Source organism: Salmo salar, chromosome 27, assembly GCF_965601325.2.
Source record: "Salmo salar chromosome 27, fSalSal1, whole genome shotgun sequence".
Lineage (NCBI taxonomy): Eukaryota > Metazoa > Chordata > Actinopteri > Salmoniformes > Salmonidae > Salmo > Salmo salar.
In genome coordinates, this window is record NC_138317.1 from 46345001 (window position 1) to 46365000 (window position 20000).

A 20000-nucleotide genomic window follows, 5' to 3' on the forward strand; every position below is an offset into this window, starting at 1 on the left:
CTGTCTGGTCTGTATATAGACTCTAAATACCTCCCTGTCTGGTCTGTATAGAGTCTCTAAATACCTCCCTGTCTGGTCTGTATAGAGACTTTGAATACCTCCCTGTCTGGTCTGTATAGAGACTCTGAATCCCTCCCTGTCTGGTCTGTATATAGACTCTGAATACCTCCCTGTCTGATCTGTATATAGACTCTGAATACCTCCCTGTCTGGTCTGTATAGAGACTCTGAATACCTCCCTGTCTGGTCTGTATAGAGACTCTGAATACCTCCCTGTCTGGTCTGTATAGAGCCTCTGAATACCTCCCTGTCTGGTCTGTATAGAGCCTCTGAATACCTCCCTGTCTGGTCTGTATAGAGCCTCTGAATACCTCCCTGTCTGGTCTGTATAGAGTCTCTGAATACCTACCTGTCTGGTCTGTATAGAGTCTCTGAATACCTCCCTGTCTGGTCTGTATAGAGCCTCTGAATACCTCCCTGTCTGGTCTGTATAGAGCTTCTGAATACCTCCCTGTCTGGTCTTAATAGAGCCTCTGAATACCTCCCTGTCTGGTCTGTATAGAGCCTTTGAATACCTCCCTGTCTGGTCTGTATAGAGCTTCTGAATACCTCCCTGTCTGGTCTTAATAGAGCCTCTGAATACCTCCCTGTCTGGTCTGTATAGAGCCTCTGAATACCTCCCTGTCTGGTCTGTATAGAGCCTCTGAATACCTCCCTGTCTGGTCTGTATAGAGACTCTGAATACCTCCCTGTCTGGTCTGTATAGAGCTTCTGAATACCTCCCTGTCTGGTCTTAATAAAGCCTCTGAATACCTCCCTGTCTGGTCTGTATAGAGCCTCTGAATACCTCCCTGTCTGGTCTGTATAGAGCTTCTGAATACCTCCCTGTCTGGTCTTAATAAAGCCTCTGAATACCTCCCTGTCTGGTCTGTATAGAGCCTCTGAATACCTCCCTGTCTGGTCTGTATAGAGACTCTGAATACCTCCCTGTCTGGTCTGTATATAAGCTCTGAATACCTCCCTGTCTGGTCTGTATAGAGCCTCTGAATACCTCCCTGTCTGGTCTGTATAGAGCCTCTGAATACCTCCCTGTCTGGTCTGTATAGAGTCTCTGAATACCTCCCTGTCTGGTCTGTATAGAGCCTCTGAATACCTCCCTGTCTGGTCTGTATAGAGCCTCTGAATACCTCCCTGTCTGGTCTGTATAGAGCCTCTGAATACCTCCCTGTCTGGTCTGTATAGAGATTCCCATGTCCATCAAAACAGAGTTACTTCTCCACTGACATATAAAGTAGTACGAAAAGATCCGTCTCTTTTATGTACAGCAGTGCTGCGTGTGTAATACAACTATCCCTGTGGACATTAAAGTCCATCCTTTCCTAAACACTTGTGTAAGTGCACACCTTGAATACCAGTGCAGCAACGTGAATGCTCTATGATGGAGAGTGCACGCATTTCGATGTCCAATCTAATTCATAACCCATTCCAGATATTTAGTTATAAGGCACTGTGACAACCAACCTGTCTCCTATCAGGCTTCTGTCTTCCCTGTATATCTCTCTCTCTCCTGTCCATATTCCCTGTATATCTCTCTCTCCAGACCATATTCCCTGTATATCTCCCTCTCCAGACCATATTCCCTGTATATCTCCCTCTCCTGTCCATATTCCTGGTATTCCCTGTATATCTCCCTCTCCTGTCCATATTCCCTGTATATCTCTCTCTCCTGTCCATATTCCCTGTATATCTCTCTCTCCTGACCATATTCCTGGTATTCCCTGTATATCTCTCTCTCCTGTCCATATTCCTGGTATTCCCTGTATGTCTCCCTCTCTCCTGTCCATATTCCTGGTATTCCCTGTATATCTCTCTCTCTCCTGTCCATATTCCCTGTATATCTCTCTCCAGACCATATTCCTGGTATTCCCTGTATATATATCTCTCTCCTGACCATATTCCTGGTATTCCCTGTATATCTCTCTCTCTCCTGTCCATATTCCCTGTATATCTCTCTCCAGACCATATTCCTGGTATTCCCTGTATATCTCTCTCTCTCCTGTCCATATTCCCTGTATATCTCTCTCCAGACCATATTCCTGGTATTCCCTGTATATATATCTCTCTCCTGTCCATATTCCTGGTATTCCCTGTATATCTCTCTCTCCTGTCCATATTCCCTGTATATCTCCCTCTCTCCTGTCCATATTCCCTGTATATCTCTCTCTCCTGTCCATATTCCTGGTATTCCCTGTATGTCTCCCTCTCTCCTGACCATATTCCTGGTATTCCCTGTATATATCTCTCTCCTGTCCATATTCCTGGTATTCCCTGTATATCTCTCTCTCCTGTCCATATTCCTGGTATTCCCTGTATATCTCTCTCTCCTGTCCATATTCCCTGTATATCTCTCTCTCTCCTGTCCATATTCCTGGTATTCCCTATATCTCTCTCTCTCCTGACCATATTCCTGGTATTCCCTGTATATCTCTCTCTCCTGTCCATATTCCTGGTATTCCCTGTATATCTCTCTCTCCTGTCCATATTCCCTGTATATCTCTCTCTCTCCTGTCCATATTCCTGGTATTCCCTATATCTCTCTCTCTCCTGACCATATTCCTGGTATTCCCTGTATATCTCTCTCTCCTGTCCATATTCCCTGTTTATCTCCCTCTCTCCTGTCCATATTCCTTGTTTTCCCTGTATTCCAGCTGGAGAGGTCCATCCAGGAGAACCTGCGTTCTGGGATGGAGGAGATGAAGAGGAACGCTGTTCACACCCAGACGGCGGCCATGTTGGAGATCGGGACCAACCTTCTCAGCCAATCAGCTGAGCAGACCCGCAAACTGACAGATGTGGAGACCAAGGTAAGCCAATCAGGTGGACCAGATCTGAACACTACCTCTAACCTCTTCCATATGTAGATCAGCATTAACCTAGTGGTTAGAGTGATGGACTAGTAACCGAAAGGTTGCAAGATCGAACCCCCGAGCTCACAAGGTACAAATCTGTTGTACTGCCCCTGAACAAGGCAGTTAACCCACTGTTCCTAGGCTGTCATTGAAAATAAGAATTTGTTCTTAACTGACTTGCCTAGTTACATAAAGGTAAGATAAAAATATGATGGGAACTGATTATTCAGAGGTCTACGGTTGGAAATAATTACAGGTATTGGCAGGGTTTCGGTTCAGCCCTGCAACAAATCACATGATTCAACTTTCAATGTTTTGATTACCGTAATTTCCGGACTAGTAAGCGCACCTGAATATAAGCCGCACCCACTGATTTAAAGAAAATACATTATTTTGAACATAAATAAGCCGCACATGTCTATAAGCCGCAGGTGCCTACCGGTACATTGAAACAAATGAACTTTACACAGGCTTTAACGAAACACGGCTTGTAACAAAAATAAATAGGCTTTAACGAAACACGGCTTGGAACAAAAATAAATAGGCTTTAACGAAACACGGCTTGTAACAAAAAATAAAAAATTAGCAGTAAGCTTTAGTTGTCTTTTTGCACTGAGTCAATTCCTCACGCTGCTGTTTCCAACGTCTTATCATCGACTCATTAAGACCAAGCTCCCGTGCAGCAGCTCTATTTCCTTTTCCAACAGCCAGATCAATCGCCTTCAACTTGAAAGCTGCATCATATGCATTTCTCCGTGTCTTTGCCATGATGAGGGTGACAAATGACTACCGTAATCAGAATGATGGGAAGTTTGAGAGCGCTCGATTTAAACAAAAAAGTTGTTTGACCTTAACCCGTTCGGCAATTTCACTGGTCTAATGAAACCTTCATGCCGCCAAAAAACTGAGCACGTCACAGAATGTGTTTTTTTTGGAAAAAAAATTGAAAGCGGGAAAAATCCATATATTAGCCGCGTCATTGTTTAAGCCGCGATGTTCAAAGCCTGGGAAAAAGTTGCGGCTTATAGTCCGGAATTTACGGTAGTTAATAAGTTGTCCCATGTGTTTTAGAGAAGACCAAGGTCTCCCAGGTGTTCTAGAACAGACCAAGGTGTCTCAGGTGTTCTAGAACAGACTAAGGTGTCTCAGGTGTCTTAGAGCAGACCAAGGTGTCTCAGGTGTTCTAGAACAGACCAAGGTCTCCCAGGTGTTCTAGAACAGACCAAGGTGTCCCAGGTGTTCTAGAACAGACTAAGGTGTCCCAGGTGTTCTAGAACAGACTAAGGTGTCTCAGGTGTCTTAGAGCAGACCAAGGTGTCTCAGGTGTTCTAGAACAGACCAAGGTGTCCAAGGTGTCTCAGAGCAGACCAAGGTGTCTCAGAACAGACCAAGGTGTCCCAGGTGTCTCAAAGCAGACCAAGGTGTCCCAGGTGTTTCAGAGCAGACCAAGGTGTCCCAGGTGTCTCAGAGCAGACCAAGGTGTCCCAGGTGTCTCAAAGCAGACCAAGGTGTCCCAGGTGTTTCAGAGCAGACCAAGGTGTCCCAGGTGTTTCAGAGCAGACCAAGGTGTCCCAGGTGTTTCAGAGCAGACCAAGGTGTCTCAGGTGTGTCGTGTGTTTGGCTATGCCGGATTAAGTGATATGACATGCTAACCTATAAAATCCTTTCTCTGTAATTAATATTACCTGATTAAGCTAATCATGTAACTGTAATTAACTAGAAAGTCGGGGCACCACGGAAGAACGTTTATAGAGCCGTTATCTTCCGAATAAACTCTTAAAATACTTGGTAATACTTTACATCGATAGCAGTCAATATTAACCCTTATCTTATTTTCAGTCTCATAATGAAAGTTGTAAATTCTTGGCTATCTTCACGAACCCTGGCTAACAAGTTGAATCAGCAATACCAAATTGGGTTTAATTATTTATTTACTAAATACCTAAACTAATCACACAGAATTACATATACACAGAATAAAATGATGTCATACAGAAAACGTCCTGGTGGACGGAACCTGTATGATGGCTGGTTACACAAAGGAAAGGGGGTTGGGCTTGAATGAAAGAGCGGGAAGACTTAGGAACATAGAAACAGCAGCTATGCTATCGTAAATACATTATCTTATGCATTACTAAATTACCGCCCATTTGGAAAAGGAAAATGCAATAAATATTTACTCTGAGCTGCGCTTCCGTATATTAGTCGTAGATCCTGGCCGTGTTGGCCAACAGATCTTCCTGTCCTCGGAAGAATGTCAATGGTGGTAAAGTGGATACGTGGTGGTATCTTCGTCTGGTTGCTAGACTGCATCCGTCGTCCGTCCTTTCCTAGCCCACGTCTACAGCGGCCACTGCTAACTCAACGGCTAGGAAGTATCACTTCTGTAGTGAATAAGCTCAAAGTTCATACCATTCGCCACCAAAGCTCACGCTGAGGTTGGCTTAGTTCTGTACTTGACGTGTGTCCTTCTAACGTAGAGGCTGCAGACCTCACGTACTGGAACATTGGTTATCTTTTCGTCAAAGGCTTATATAGTGGAGAGGGGGAAGGATGTGTTTCATCGTTTATAACCCCTGTCTCTTCACAGGGGTGGGCCACTGATCAAGCAGGGCACTTTCCTTATGAAAACCCAATTCTCTCATTTGGAAGCTAAAATTACATTTAATCTCCTAACAAACAATTTCAATATCAAACATTTCAATTGCATAACAATTCCATGTGACTCTGATAACTAGAGGGTGTATACTTTCCCAGGTACAGTTTATGTCGTCTTGTCATCAGTCATAATGTCTCAGATGACAACCGAACTGACATCCATACTCATTACGTTCCCAAGCATATTTCCAACTGGTTTTATTACCAAAATATGGTTCCTTTTCCCCATTTGTTTGATGTTCCCAGACTCTCTATATTTAACACAGGCTATTCAAGTCCTTCAGTAGGGTCAGAAAGAGAGGGGAAGGGAGAAAGGTATTTATGGGGGGGGTCATAAACCTTACCCACAGGCCAATGTCATGACAGGTGTCTTAGAGCAGATCAAGGTGTCTCAGGTGTCTTAGAGCAGACCAAGGTGTGATTTATTGATTAGGCTAGCTGTCCATTGTATGATTAATTGATTAGGCTAGTAGTCCCTGGTGTGATTCATTGATTAGGTGAGTTGTCCCTGGTGTGATTAATTGATTAGGCTAGTAGTCCTAGTAGTCCCTGTTGTGATTTATTGATTAGGCTAGTTGTCCATGGAGTGATTTATTGATTAGGCTAGTAGTCCATGGTGTGATTAATTGATTAGGCTAGTTGTCCATGGTGTGATTTATTGATTAGGAAAGTTGTCCCTGGTGTGATTCATTGATTAGGCTAGTAGTCCTAGTAGTCCCTGTTGTGATTTATTGATTAGGCTAGTTGTCCCTGGTGTGATTTATTGATTAGGCTAGTTGTCCCTGTTGTGATTTATTGATTAGGCTAGTTGTCCATGGAGTGATTTATTGATTAGGCTAGTAGTCCATGGTGTGATTAATTGATTAGGCTAGTTGTCCATGGTGTGATTTATTGATTAGGCAAGTTGTCCCTGGTGTGATTCATTGATTAGGCTAGTAGTCCTAGTAGTCCCTGTTGTGATTTATTGATTAGGCTAGTTGTCCCTGGTGTGATTTATTGATTAGGATAGTTGTCCCTGGTGTGATTTATTGATTAGGCTAGTTGTCCATGGTGTGATTTATTGATTAGGCTAGTTGTCCATGGTGTGATTTATTGATTAGGCTAGTTGTCCCTGGTGTGATTTATTGATTAGGCTAGTTGTCCATGGTGTGATTAATTGATTAGGCTAGTTGTCCATGGTGTGATTTATTGATTAGGTGAGTTGTCCCTGGTGTGATTCATTGATTAGGCTAGTAGTCCTAGTAGTCCCTGTTGTGATTAATTGATTAGGCTAGTTGTCCCAGGTGTGACTTATTGATCATGCTAGTTGTCCATGGTGTGATTTATGGATTAGGCTAGTTGTCCCTGGTGTGATTTATGGATTAGGCTAGTTGTCCCTGGTGTGATTTTATTGATTAGGCTAGTTGTCCCTGGTGTGATTTTATTGATTAGGCTAGTTGTCCCTGGTGTGATTGATTGGTTAGGCTAGTTGTCCCTGGTGTGATTTATTGATTAGGCTAGTAGTCCCTGGTGTGATTTTATTGATTAGGCTAGTTGTCCCTGGTGTGATTTATTGATTAGGCTAGTTGTCCCTGGTGTGATTTTATTGATTAGGCTACTTGTCCCAGGTGTTCTAGAACAGACTAAGGTGTCTCAGGTGTCTTAGAGCAGACCAAGGTGTCTCAGGTGTTCTAGAACAGACCAAGGTGTCCAAGGTGTCTCAGAGCAGACCAAGGTGTCTCAGAACAGACCAAGGTGTCCCAGGTGTCTCAGAGCAGACCAAGGTGTCCCAGGTGTTTCAGAGCAGACCAAGGTGTCCCAGGTGTTTCAGAGCAGACCAAGGTGTCCCAGGTGTTTCAGAGCAGACCAAGGTGTCTCAGTTGTGTCGTGTGTTTGGCTATGCCGGATTAAGTGATATGACATGCTAACCTATAAAATCCTTTCTCTGTAATTAATATTACCTGATTAAGCTAATCATGTAACTGTAATTAACTAGAAAGTCGGGGCACCACGGAAGAACGTTTATAGAGCCGTTATCTTCCGAATAAACTCTTAAAATACTTGGTAATACTTTACATCGATAGCAGTCAATATTAACCCTTATCTTATTTTCAGTCTCATAATGAAAGTTGTAAATTCTTGGCTATCTTCACGAACCCTGGCTAACAAGTTGAATCAGCAATACCAAATTGGGTTTAATTATTTATTTACTAAATACCTAAACTAATCACACAGAATTACATATACACAGAATAAAATGATGTCATACAGAAAACGTCCTGGTGGACGGAACCTGTATGATGGCTGGTTACACAAAGGAAAGGGGGTTGGGCTTGAATGAAAGAGCGGGAAGACTTAGGAACATAGAAACAGCAGCTATGCTATCGTAAATACATTATCTTATGCATTACTAAATTACCGCCCATTTGGAAAAGGAAAATGCAATAAATATTTACTCTGAGCTGCGCTTCCGTATATTAGTCGTAGATCCTGGCCGTGTTGGCCAACAGATCTTCCTGTCCTCGGAAGAATGTCAATGGTGGTAAAGTGGATACGTGGTGGTATCTTCGTCTGGTTGCTAGACTGCATCCGTCGTCCGTCCTTTCCTAGCCCACGTCTACAGCGGCCACTGCTAACTCAACGGCTAGGAAGTATCACTTCTGTAGTGAATAAGCTCAAAGTTCATACCATTCGCCACCAAAGCTCACGCTGAGGTTGGCTTAGTTCTGTACTTGACGTGTGTCCTTCTAACGTAGAGGCTGCAGACCTCACGTACTGGAACATTGGTTATCTTTTCGTCAAAGGCTTATATAGTGGAGAGGGGGAAGGATGTGTTTCATCGTTTATAACCCCTGTCTCTTCACAGGGGTGGGCCACTGATCAAGCAGGGCACTTTCCTTATGAAAACCCAATTCTCTCATTTGGAAGCTAAAATTACATTTAATCTCCTAACAAACAATTTCAATATCAAACATTTCAATTGCATAACAATTCCATGTGACTCTGATAACTAGAGGGTGTATACTTTCCCAGGTACAGTTTATGTCGTCTTGTCATCAGTCATAATGTCTCAGATGACAACCGAACTGACATCCATACTCATTACGTTCCCAAGCATATTTCCAACTGGTTTTATTACCAAAATATGGTTCCTTTTCCCCATTTGTTTGATGTTCCCAGACTCTCTATATTTAACACAGGCTATTCAAGTCCTTCAGTAGGGTCAGAAAGAGAGGGGAAGGGAGAAAGGTATTTATGGGGGGGGTCATAAACCTTACCCACAGGCCAATGTCATGACAGGTGTCTTAGAGCAGATCAAGGTGTCTCAGGTGTCTTAGAGCAGACCAAGGTGTGATTTATTGATTAGGCTAGCTGTCCATTGTATGATTAATTGATTAGGCTAGTAGTCCCTGGTGTGATTCATTGATTAGGTGAGTTGTCCCTGGTGTGATTAATTGATTAGGCTAGTAGTCCTAGTAGTCCCTGTTGTGATTTATTGATTAGGCTAGTTGTCCATGGAGTGATTTATTGATTAGGCTAGTAGTCCATGGTGTGATTAATTGATTAGGCTAGTTGTCCATGGTGTGATTTATTGATTAGGCAAGTTGTCCCTGGTGTGATTCATTGATTAGGCTAGTAGTCCTAGTAGTCCCTGTTGTGATTTATTGATTAGGCTAGTTGTCCCTGGTGTGATTTATTGATTAGGATAGTTGTCCCTGGTGTGATTTATTGATTAGGCTAGTTGTCCATGGTGTGATTTATTGATTAGGCTAGTTGTCCATGGTGTGATTTATTGATTAGGCTAGTTGTCCCTGGTGTGATTTATTGATTAGGCTAGTTGTCCATGGTGTGATTAATTGATTAGGCTAGTTGTCCATGGTGTGATTTATTGATTAGGTGAGTTGTCCCTGGTGTGATTCATTGATTAGGCTAGTAGTCCTAGTAGTCCCTGTTGTGATTAATTGATTAGGCTAGTTGTCCCAGGTGTGACTTATTGATCATGCTAGTTGTCCATGGTGTGATTTATGGATTAGGCTAGTTGTCCCTGGTGTGATTTATGGATTAGGCTAGTTGTCCCTGGTGTGATTTTATTGATTAGGCTAGTTGTCCCTGGTGTGATTTTATTGATTAGGCTAGTTGTCCCTGGTGTGATTTATTGGTTAGGCTAGTTGTCCCTGGTGTGATTTATTGATTAGGCTAGTAGTCCCTGGTGTGATTTTATTGATTAGGCTAGTTGTCCCTGGTGTGATTTATTGATTAGGCTAGTTGTCCCTGGTGTGATTTTATTGATTAGGCTACTTGTCCCAGGTGTTCTAGAACAGACTAAGGTGTCTCAGGTGTCTTAGAGCAGACCAAGGTGTCTCAGGTGTTCTAGAACAGACCAAGGTGTCCAAGGTGTCTCAGAGCAGACCAAGGTGTCTCAGAACAGACCAAGGTGTCCCAGGTGTCTCAGAGCAGACCAAGGTGTCCCAGGTGTTTCAGAGCAGACCAAGGTGTCCCAGGTGTTTCAGAGCAGACCAAGGTGTCCCAGGTGTTTCAGAGCAGACCAAGGTGTCTCAGGTGTGTCGTGTGTTTGGCTATGCCGGATTAAGTGATATGACATGCTAACCTATAAAATCCTTTCTCTGTAATTAATATTACCTGATTAAGCTAATCATGTAACTGTAATTAACTAGAAAGTCGGGGCACCACGGAAGAACGTTTATAGAGCCGTTATCTTCCGAATAAACTCTTAAAATACTTGGTAATACTTTACATCGATAGCAGTCAATATTAACCCTTATCTTATTTTCAGTCTCATAATGAAAGTTGTAAATTCTTGGCTATCTTCACGAACCCTGGCTAACAAGTTGAATCAGCAATACCAAATTGGGTTTAATTATTTATTTACTAAATACCTAAACTAATCACACAGAATTACATATACACAGAATAAAATGATGTCATACAGAAAACGTCATGGTGGACGGAACCTGTATGATGGCTGGTTACACAAAGGAAAGGGGGTTGGGCTTGAATGAAAGAGCGGGAAGACTTAGGAACATAGAAACAGCAGCTATGCTATCGTAAATACATTATCTTATGCATTACTAAATTACCGCCCATTTGGAAAAGGAAAATGCAATAAATATTTACTCTGAGCTGCGCTTCCGTATATTAGTCGTAGATCCTGGCCGTGTTGGCCAACAGATCTTCCTGTCCTCGGAAGAATGTCAATGGTGGTAAAGTGGATACGTGGTGGTATCTTCGTCTGGTTGCTAGACTGCATCCGTCGTCCGTCCTTTCCTAGCCCACGTCTACAGCGGCCACTGCTAACTCAACGGCTAGGAAGTATCACTTCTGTAGTGAATAAGCTCAAAGTTCATACCATTCGCCACCAAAGCTCACGCTGAGGTTGGCTTAGTTCTGTACTTGACGTGTGTCCTTCTAACGTAGAGGCTGCAGACCTCACGTACTGGAACATTGGTTATCTTTTCGTCAAAGGCTTATATAGTGGAGAGGGGGAAGGATGTGTTTCATCGTTTATAACCCCTGTCTCTTCACAGGGGTGGGCCACTGATCAAGCAGGGCACTTTCCTTATGAAAACCCAATTCTCTCATTTGGAAGCTAAAATTACATTTAATCTCCTAACAAACAATTTCAATATCAAACATTTCAATTGCATAACAATTCCATGTGACTCTGATAACTAGAGGGTGTATACTTTCCCAGGTACAGTTTATGTCGTCTTGTCATCAGTCATAATGTCTCAGATGACAACCGAACTGACATCCATAGTCATTACGTTCCCAAGCATATTTCCAACTGGTTTTATTACCAAAATATGGTTCCTTTTCCCCATTTGTTTGATGTTCCCAGACTCTCTATATTTAACACAGGCTATTCAAGTCCTTCAGTAGGGTCAGAAAGAGAGGGGAAGGGAGAAAGGTATTTATGGGGGGGGTCATAAACCTTACCCACAGGCCAATGTCATGACAGGTGTCTTAGAGCAGATCAAGGTGTCTCAGGTGTCTTAGAGCAGACCAAGGTGTGATTTATTGATTAGGCTAGCTGTCCATTGTATGATTAATTGATTAGGCTAGTAGTCCCTGGTGTGATTCATTGATTAGGTGAGTTGTCCCTGGTGTGATTAATTGATTAGGCTAGTAGTCCTAGTAGTCCCTGTTGTGATTTATTGATTAGGCTAGTTGTCCATGGAGTGATTTATTGATTAGGCTAGTAGTCCATGGTGTGATTAATTGATTAGGCTAGTTGTCCATGGTGTGATTTATTGATTAGGAAAGTTGTCCCTGGTGTGATTCATTGATTAGGCTAGTAGTCCTAGTAGTCCCTGTTGTGATTTATTGATTAGGCTAGTTGTCCCTGGTGTGATTTATTGATTAGGCTAGTTGTCCCTGTTGTGATTTATTGATTAGGCTAGTTGTCCATGGAGTGATTTATTGATTAGGCTAGTAGTCCATGGTGTGATTAATTGATTAGGCTAGTTGTCCATGGTGTGATTTATTGATTAGGCAAGTTGTCCCTGGTGTGATTCATTGATTAGGCTAGTAGTCCTAGTAGTCCCTGTTGTGATTTATTGATTAGGCTAGTTGTCCCTGGTGTGATTTATTGATTAGGATAGTTGTCCCTGGTGTGATTTATTGATTAGGCTAGTTGTCCATGGTGTGATTTATTGATTAGGCTAGTTGTCCATGGTGTGATTTATTGATTAGGCTAGTTGTCCCTGGTGTGATTTATTGATTAGGCTAGTTGTCCATGGTGTGATTAATTGATTAGGCTAGTTGTCCATGGTGTGATTTATTGATTAGGTGAGTTGTCCCTGGTGTGATTCATTGATTAGGCTAGTAGTCCTAGTAGTCCCTGTTGTGATTAATTGATTAGGCTAGTTGTCCCAGGTGTGACTTATTGATCATGCTAGTTGTCCATGGTGTGATTTATGGATTAGGCTAGTTGTCCCTGGTGTGATTTATGGATTAGGCTAGTTGTCCCTGGTGTGATTTTATTGATTAGGCTAGTTGTCCCTGGTGTGATTTTATTGATTAGGCTAGTTGTCCCTGGTGTGATTTATTGGTTAGGCTAGTTGTCCCTGGTGTGATTTATTGATTAGGCTAGTAGTCCCTGGTGTGATTTTATTGATTAGGCTAGTTGTCCCTGGTGTGATTTATTGATTAGGCTAGTTGTCCCTGGTGTGATTTTATTGATTAGGCTACTTGTCCCTGGTTTCTTTTTAATAGAAGGATATCCTGTGCCACTCCAAGACAAGGGCTGGTGACCAAGGGTTGACCACCGCTCTGAGATCTGTTGTCTTTCAGCGTAAACACTTTGATTGACATGCTGAGTTGAATTAGGTGACTGACCATCAGCCAGTTAAAACATCCCAACGCGGAGCCATAACACAGATGGTCCTTAGTTGTGCCGTAGTGCTGTTATTACAGGATGATTTGTTATGGTATTATCACAGTTCTTCTATCAGGCCTCTCTCTCTCTCTCTCTCTCTCTCTCTCTCTCTCTCTGGATCTGTGATGTCCAAATATTTTAACTGGTTGGTTATCAGTCTAGCTGCTAAAATATGATAAGATTGTAGGCCAGATTGCAATTGTCAAACTTTGATAACTCATATTTGACGTTGTATAACAGGGGCCCTTCCCTGTTTATCTAGCTGTTTCTGATGTGTGGAGCCTTAGGAAAGAAAATGCCCTTTTACTCAATAATCTCTAAGGAAGTCATTTAATCAAGGTGTCTTGGTGATCAGAATGAGATCCTTAACAGCATCTTGATTTTAACGGTCTTTGTCAGTTAAATAAATAACTCTTATTTTTTAACTGTTACCTAACTTTGTGTCCCTCCTCCCTCCCCTCCCTCCCCTCCCTCCCTCCCTCCCTCCTCCCTCCCTCCCTCCCTCCCTCCCTCCCTCCCTCCCTCCGTAGGTGCTGAACCAGACCAGTAGAATGGAGATTCAGCTGTTAGAGTATTCTCTGTTCACTGACCGTCTAGAGAAACACATCCTCCAGCAGAATCAGGAGATCTCAAGACTCAACGATAAAAGCAGGTACAGCAGCCCTATCCACCACGTCCTCAGAGGGCCCTATCCACCACTCCCTCAGAGGGCCCTATCCACCAGTCCCTCAGAGGGCCCTATCCACCACTCCCTCAGAGGGCCCTATCCACCACTCCCTCAGAGGGCCCTATCCACCACTCCCTCAGAGGGCCCTATCCACCACTCCCTCAGAGGGCCCTATCCACCACTCCCTCAGAGGGCCCTATCCACCACTCCCTCAGAGGGCCCTATCCACCACTCCCTCAGAGGGCCCTATCCACTACACCCTCAGAGGGCCCTATCCACCACTCCCTCAGAGGGCCCTATCCACTACACCCTCAGAGGGCCCTATCCACCACTCCCTCAGAGGGCCCTATCCACCACTCCCTCAGAGGGCCCTATCCACCACTCCCTCAGAGGGCCCTATCCACCACTCCCTCAGAGGGCCCTATCCACCACTCCCTCAGAGGGCCCTATCCACCACTCCCTCAGAGGGCCCTATCCACCACTCCCTCAGAGGGCCCTATCCACCACTCCCTCAGAGGGCCCTATCCACCACTCCCTCAGAGGGCCCTATCCACCAGTCCCTCAGAGGGCCCTATCCACCAGTCCCTCAGAGGGCCCTATCCACCAGTCCCTCAGAGGGTCCTATCCACCACTCCCTCAGAGGGTCCTATCCACCACTCCCTCAGAGGGCCCTATCCACCAGTCCCTCAGAGGGCCCTATCCACCACTCCCTCAGAGGGCCCTATCCACCACTCCCTCAGAGGGCCCTATCCACCACTCCCTCAGAGGGCCCTATCCACCAGTCCCTCAGAGGGCCCTATCCACCAGTCCCTCAGAGGGCCCTATCCACCAGTCCCTCAGAGGGCCCTATCCACCACTCCCTCAGAGGGCCCTATCCACCACTCCCTCAGAGGGCCCTATCCACCACTCCCTCAGAGGGCCCTATCCACCAGTCCCTCAGAGGGCCCTATCCACCACTCCCTCAGGGGACCCTATCCACCAGTCCCTCAGAGGGCCCTATCCACCACTCCCTCAGAGGGCCCTATCCACCAGTCCCTCAGAGGGCCCTATCCACCACTCCCTCAGAGGGCCCTATCCACCACTCCCTCAGAGGGCCCTATCCACCACTCCCTCAGAGGGCCCTATCCACCACTCCCTCAGTGGGCCCTAACCACCACACCCTCAGAGGGCCCTATCCACCACTCCCTCAGAGGGCCCTATCCACCACTCCCTCAGAGGGCCCTATCCACCACTCCCTCAGAGGGCCCTATCCACCACTCCCTCAGAGGGCCCTATCCACCAGTCCCTCAGAGGGCCCTATCCACCACTCCCTCAGAGGGCCCTATCCACCACTCCCTCAGAGGGCCCTATCCACCACTCCCTCAGAGGGCCCTATCCACCACTCCCTCAGAGGGCCCTATCCACCACTCCCTCAGAGGGCCCTATCCACCACTCCCTCAGAGGGCCCTATCCACCAGTCCCTCAGAGGGCCCTATCCACCAGTCCCTCAGAGGGTCCTATCCACCACTCCCTCAGAGGGTCCTATCCACCACTCCCTCAGAGGGCCCTATCCACCACTCCCTCAGAGGGCCCTATCCACCACTCCCTCAGAGGGCCCTATCCACCACTCCCTCAGAGGGCCCTATCCACCAGTGCCTCAGAGGGCCCTATCCACCAGTCCCTCAGAGGGCCCTATCCACCACTCCCTCAGAGGGCCCTATCCACCACTCCCTCAGAGGGCCCTATCCACCACTCCCTCAGAGGGCCCTATCCACCACTCCCTCAGAGGGCCCTATCCACCAGTCCCTCAGAGGGCCCTATCCACCACTCCCTCAGAGGGCCCTATCCACCACTCCCTCAGAGGGCCCTATCCACCAGTCCCTCAGAGGGCCCTATCCACCACTCCCTCAGAGGGCCCTATCCACCACTCCCTCAGAGGGCCCTATCCACCACTCCCTCAGAGGGCCCTATCCACCACTCCCTCAGAGGGCCCTATCCACCACTCCCTCAGAGGGCCCTATCCACCACTCCCTCAGAGGGCCCTATCCACCACTCCCTCAGAGGGCCCTATCCACCACTCCCTCAGAGGGCCCTATCCACCACTCCCTCAGAGGGCCCTATCCACCACTCCCTCAGAGGGCCCTATCCACCACTCCCTCAGAGGGCCCTATCCACCACTCCCTCAGAGGGCCCTATCCACCACTCCCTCAGAGGGCCCTATCCACCACTCCCTCAGAGGGCCCTATCCACCACTCCCTCAGAGGGCCCTATCCACCAGTCCCTCAGAGGGCCCTATCCACCACTCCCTCAGAGGGCCCTATCCACCACTCCCTCAGAGGGCCCTATCCACCACTCCCTCAGAGGGCCCTATCCACCACTCCCTCAGAGGGCCCTATCCACCACTCCCTCAGAGGGCCCTATCCACCACTCCCTCAGAGGGCCCTATCCACCACTCCCTCAGAGGGCCCTATCCACCACTCCACGCCCTCAGAGGGCCTAACCACCACTCCCTCAGAGGGCCCTACCCACCACTCCCTCAGAGGGCCCTATCCACCACTCCCTCAGAGGGCCCTATCCACCACTCCCTCAGAGGGCCCTATCCACCACTCCCTCAGAGGGCCCTATCCACCACTCCCTCAGAGGGCCCTATCCACTACACCCTCAGAGGGCCCTATCCACTACACCCTCAGAGGGCCCTATCCACCACTCCCTCAGAGGGCCCTATCCACCACTCCCTCAGAGGGCCCTATCCACCACTCCCTCAGAGGGCCCTATCCACCACTCCCTCAGAGGGCCCTATCCACCACTCCCTCAGAGGGCCCTATCCACCACTCCCTCAGAGGGCCCTATCCACTACACCCTCAGAGGGCCCTATCCACCACTCCCTCAGAGGGCCCTATCCACCACTCCCTCAGAGGGCCCTATCCACCACTCCCTCAGAGGGCCCTATCCACCACTCCCTCAGAGGGCCCTATCCACCACTCCCTCAGAGGGCCCTATCCACTACACCCTCAGAGGGCCCTATCCACCACTCCCTCAGAGGGCCCTATCCACCACTCCCTCAGGGGACCCTATCCACCACTCCCTCAGAGGGCCCTATCCACCACTCCCTCAGAGGGCCCTATCCACCACTCCCTCAGAGGGCCCTATCCACCACTCCCTCAGAGGGCCCTATCCACCACTCCCTCAGAGGGCCCTATCCACCACTCCCTCAGAGGGCCCTATCCACCACTCCCTCAGGGGGCCCTATCCACCACTCCCTCAGAGGGCCCTATCCACCACTCCCTCAGAGGGCCCTATCCACCACTCCCTCAGAGGGCCCTATCCACCACTCCCTCAGGGGGCCCTATCCACCACTCCCTCAGAGGGCCCTATCCACCACTCCCTCAGAGGGCCCTATCCACCACTCCCTCAGAGGGCCCTATCCACCACTCCCTCAGAGGGCCCTATCCACCACTCCCTCAGAGGGCCCTATCCACCACTCCCTCAGAGAAAGGCAGTATGTGTGAAAGAAACAACATGTCTACCTGCCAAACCTGGGTTCTAATACTTTCTGAAACTGTTCATATACTTTGATCCTTCATGTTGGGTTAACTGTAGGCAGGGTTTATGCTGATGGGTTTTACCTATTGGTGTCGTTGCAACTGGCAAGCTCAATCAATCAAAGCTATTACTTCTAAAGGAATCCGGGTATGACTTCTACATGTGACTGTTGGTTACAGACGGTGTTCTCAATAAAGTTGTATTTTTCAAATGATCTTTCTAAAAAAAAAAAAAAAGTTGGTAATACTGTCCCAATAATCAGTGCTTTAATTATTATTATTACCTTGGAAAATATTGTAGATTTGGCTATTTTATTTTGGTGACCCCCCCCCCCCCCCCCCACACTGCAGTACCCCTCGACATGAGATACTCTTCATAGTGCACTACTTTTAACCAGGGCCCAGGCACCCTATTCCCTACATAGAGCCCTCTGGTCAAAAGCAGTGCACTGTATAGGGAATAGGGTTCCTTTTGGGACATAGTAGGGGGTAGAATAACAGAGTGATCAGGTCATTACAGCTGTAGTCCAGGTGTTGTAGAATAACCTCTCTAGGGTATGTGGGACCTGGCCAACATCCGGTAAAATTGCAGAGCGCCAAATTCAAAATACAGGAATACACATAATAAGCATTCATAAAATATACAAGTGTTATACATCGGCTTAAAGATTAACTTATTTTTAATCCAGCTGCTGTGTCAGATTTCAAAAAGGTTTTACAAACAGCGCCCCGTGTAAGAAAAGCATACAAACATTTACCAGCCAAGTAGAGGAGTCACTAAAGTCACAAATAGCGATTTAAAATTAATCACTTACCTTTGATGATCTTCATATGGTTGCACTCACAAGACTCCCAGTTACACAGTAAATGTTTGTTTTGTTCGATAAAGTCCCTCTTTATATCCAAAAACCTCCATTTTGTTGGCGCGTTTTGTTCAGTAATCCAATGTCTCCAAGGCGGTCACAGCAGGCAGAAGAATACATACTAAAAGTACCGGTGAAGTTTATCAAAACATGTCAAACGATGTTTATAATTAATCCTCAGGCTGTTTATTGTCTTTATAATCAATAATATTTCAACCGGACAATACCGTTTTCAATAGAAAGTAAAAATAAGAAACAGCGCGCTCAAAATAAAAGCATGAAATCATATCTAAAGACTGTTGACATCTGGTGGAAGCCATTGGAACTGCAATCTGATACCTAACCCATTGGATTCTCTATAGGCATTAAGTTGAAAAACAGCCACATGAAAATAATTCCACTTCCTGGATGGTTTGTCCTCGGGGTTTCGTCTACCATATCAGTTCCGTTATACTCACAGACATTATTTTAACAGTTTTAGAAACTTTAGTGTGTTTTCTATCCAAATCTACCAATTATATGCATATCCTAGCTTCTGGGCCTGAGTAGCAGGCAGTTTACTTTGGTCGCGCTTTTCATCCGGAGGTGAAAATACTGCCCCCTACCCAAGAGAGGATAACAGAGTGATCAGGTCATGACAGCTGCCCCACATCTGGCCCAGCTGGACCTCTTGACCCTGACTATACACACACACACACACACACACACACACACACACACACACACACACACACACACACACACACACACACACACACACACTTCATGTGAATGACCTGGTCACGATATCTGTAAAACAATCATGTACATCTTCAGAAGGGCAAACAGACACAACACCGGACAGTTCCAGTAGCTGTAAAAGAACAGGCATAAACAGTCTGCTTGTGAGAGAAGTAGTTACTGATAGAATGACGCATTAGGATCTATTGGGGCTACCGTGTATGCTTGGGGGCGTGAGGTCTTGCTGGGAACTTCTACTCGTCACACCCCTATCCCTGAAAAAGAGAGAGCTTTTTTCCCCCTAGGAATTACATGCAAAACATTTGAGTTTACTGCAAGTGTCCTTGGGGTTAGAAATGCCACTCTGAGATTGGCTACCTCCTTTATTTCCTGTGGGTTAAAGCCCTAAGAGAAAAAACATTTATTTAGTCGTGACACTATTTACACAATGTTATTAGTATGGCATTGTTGGGGAACACTGGGAGAAGAATGGATGTGAAGCATTATCAAGTGTTCTGTCACCAAGAAGTCATTAGGATTAACAGCATTATGAGAAATGCCATTGAAATCAATTCCAGTTGAGCTCCAGGTTTGTCCAAGGGCACAAACACAGCAGTTAGATGGATGTAAGACATACGTCCCAAAATGCAACCTATTCCCTATATAGTGCACTACTTTTGACAAGGGCCAAATGGCACCCTATTCCCTGTATAGTTCACTACTTTTGACCAGGACCCAAAGGGCGAAATAGGGAATAGAGTGCCGTTTGGGACTTGGGCAAGATGTTTGAGAGTGGGTGCAGAGCTGAGCTGAATCAGATGCAGTTTGTATCAGTCTGTGTGGCTGAGAGCGGGTGCAGAGCAGAGCTGAGCTGAATCAGATGCAGTTTGTATCAGTCTGTGTGGCTGAGAGCCGGTGCAGAGCAGAGCTGGGCTGAGTCAGACGCAGTTTGTATCAGTCTGTGTGGCTGAGAGCGGGTGCAGAGCAGAGCTGGGCTGAGTCAGACGTAGTTTGTATCAGTCTGTGTGGCTGAGAGCGGGTGCAGAGCAGAGCTGGGCTGAGTCAGACGCAGTTTGTATCAGTCTGTGTGGCTGAGAGCGGGTGCAGAGCAGAGATGGGCTGAGTCAGACGCAGTTTGTATCAGTCTGTGTGGCTGAGAGCGGGTGCAGAGCAGAGATGGGCTGAGTCAGACGCAGTTTGTATCAGTCTGTGTGGCTGAGAGCGGGTGCAGAGCAGAGATGGGCTGAGTCAGACGCAGTTTGTATCAGTCTGTGTGGCTGAGAGC

The 20000-nt window shown here is 46.5% G+C and overlaps 1 protein-coding gene across 1 annotated transcript in view; it reads left to right on the forward strand.

The window, feature by feature from the left end:
- Positions 1-20000, forward strand: part of LOC106590891 (angiopoietin-2) — a 99711-nt gene that overhangs the window by 6507 nt on the left and 73204 nt on the right. The window contains exons 3-4 of the mRNA XM_082970268.1: positions 2708-2863; positions 13475-13596. Of these exons, the coding sequence (XP_082826394.1) occupies positions 2708-2863; positions 13475-13596 (278 nt within the window). The remainder of the gene's footprint in view (positions 1-2707; positions 2864-13474; positions 13597-20000) is intronic.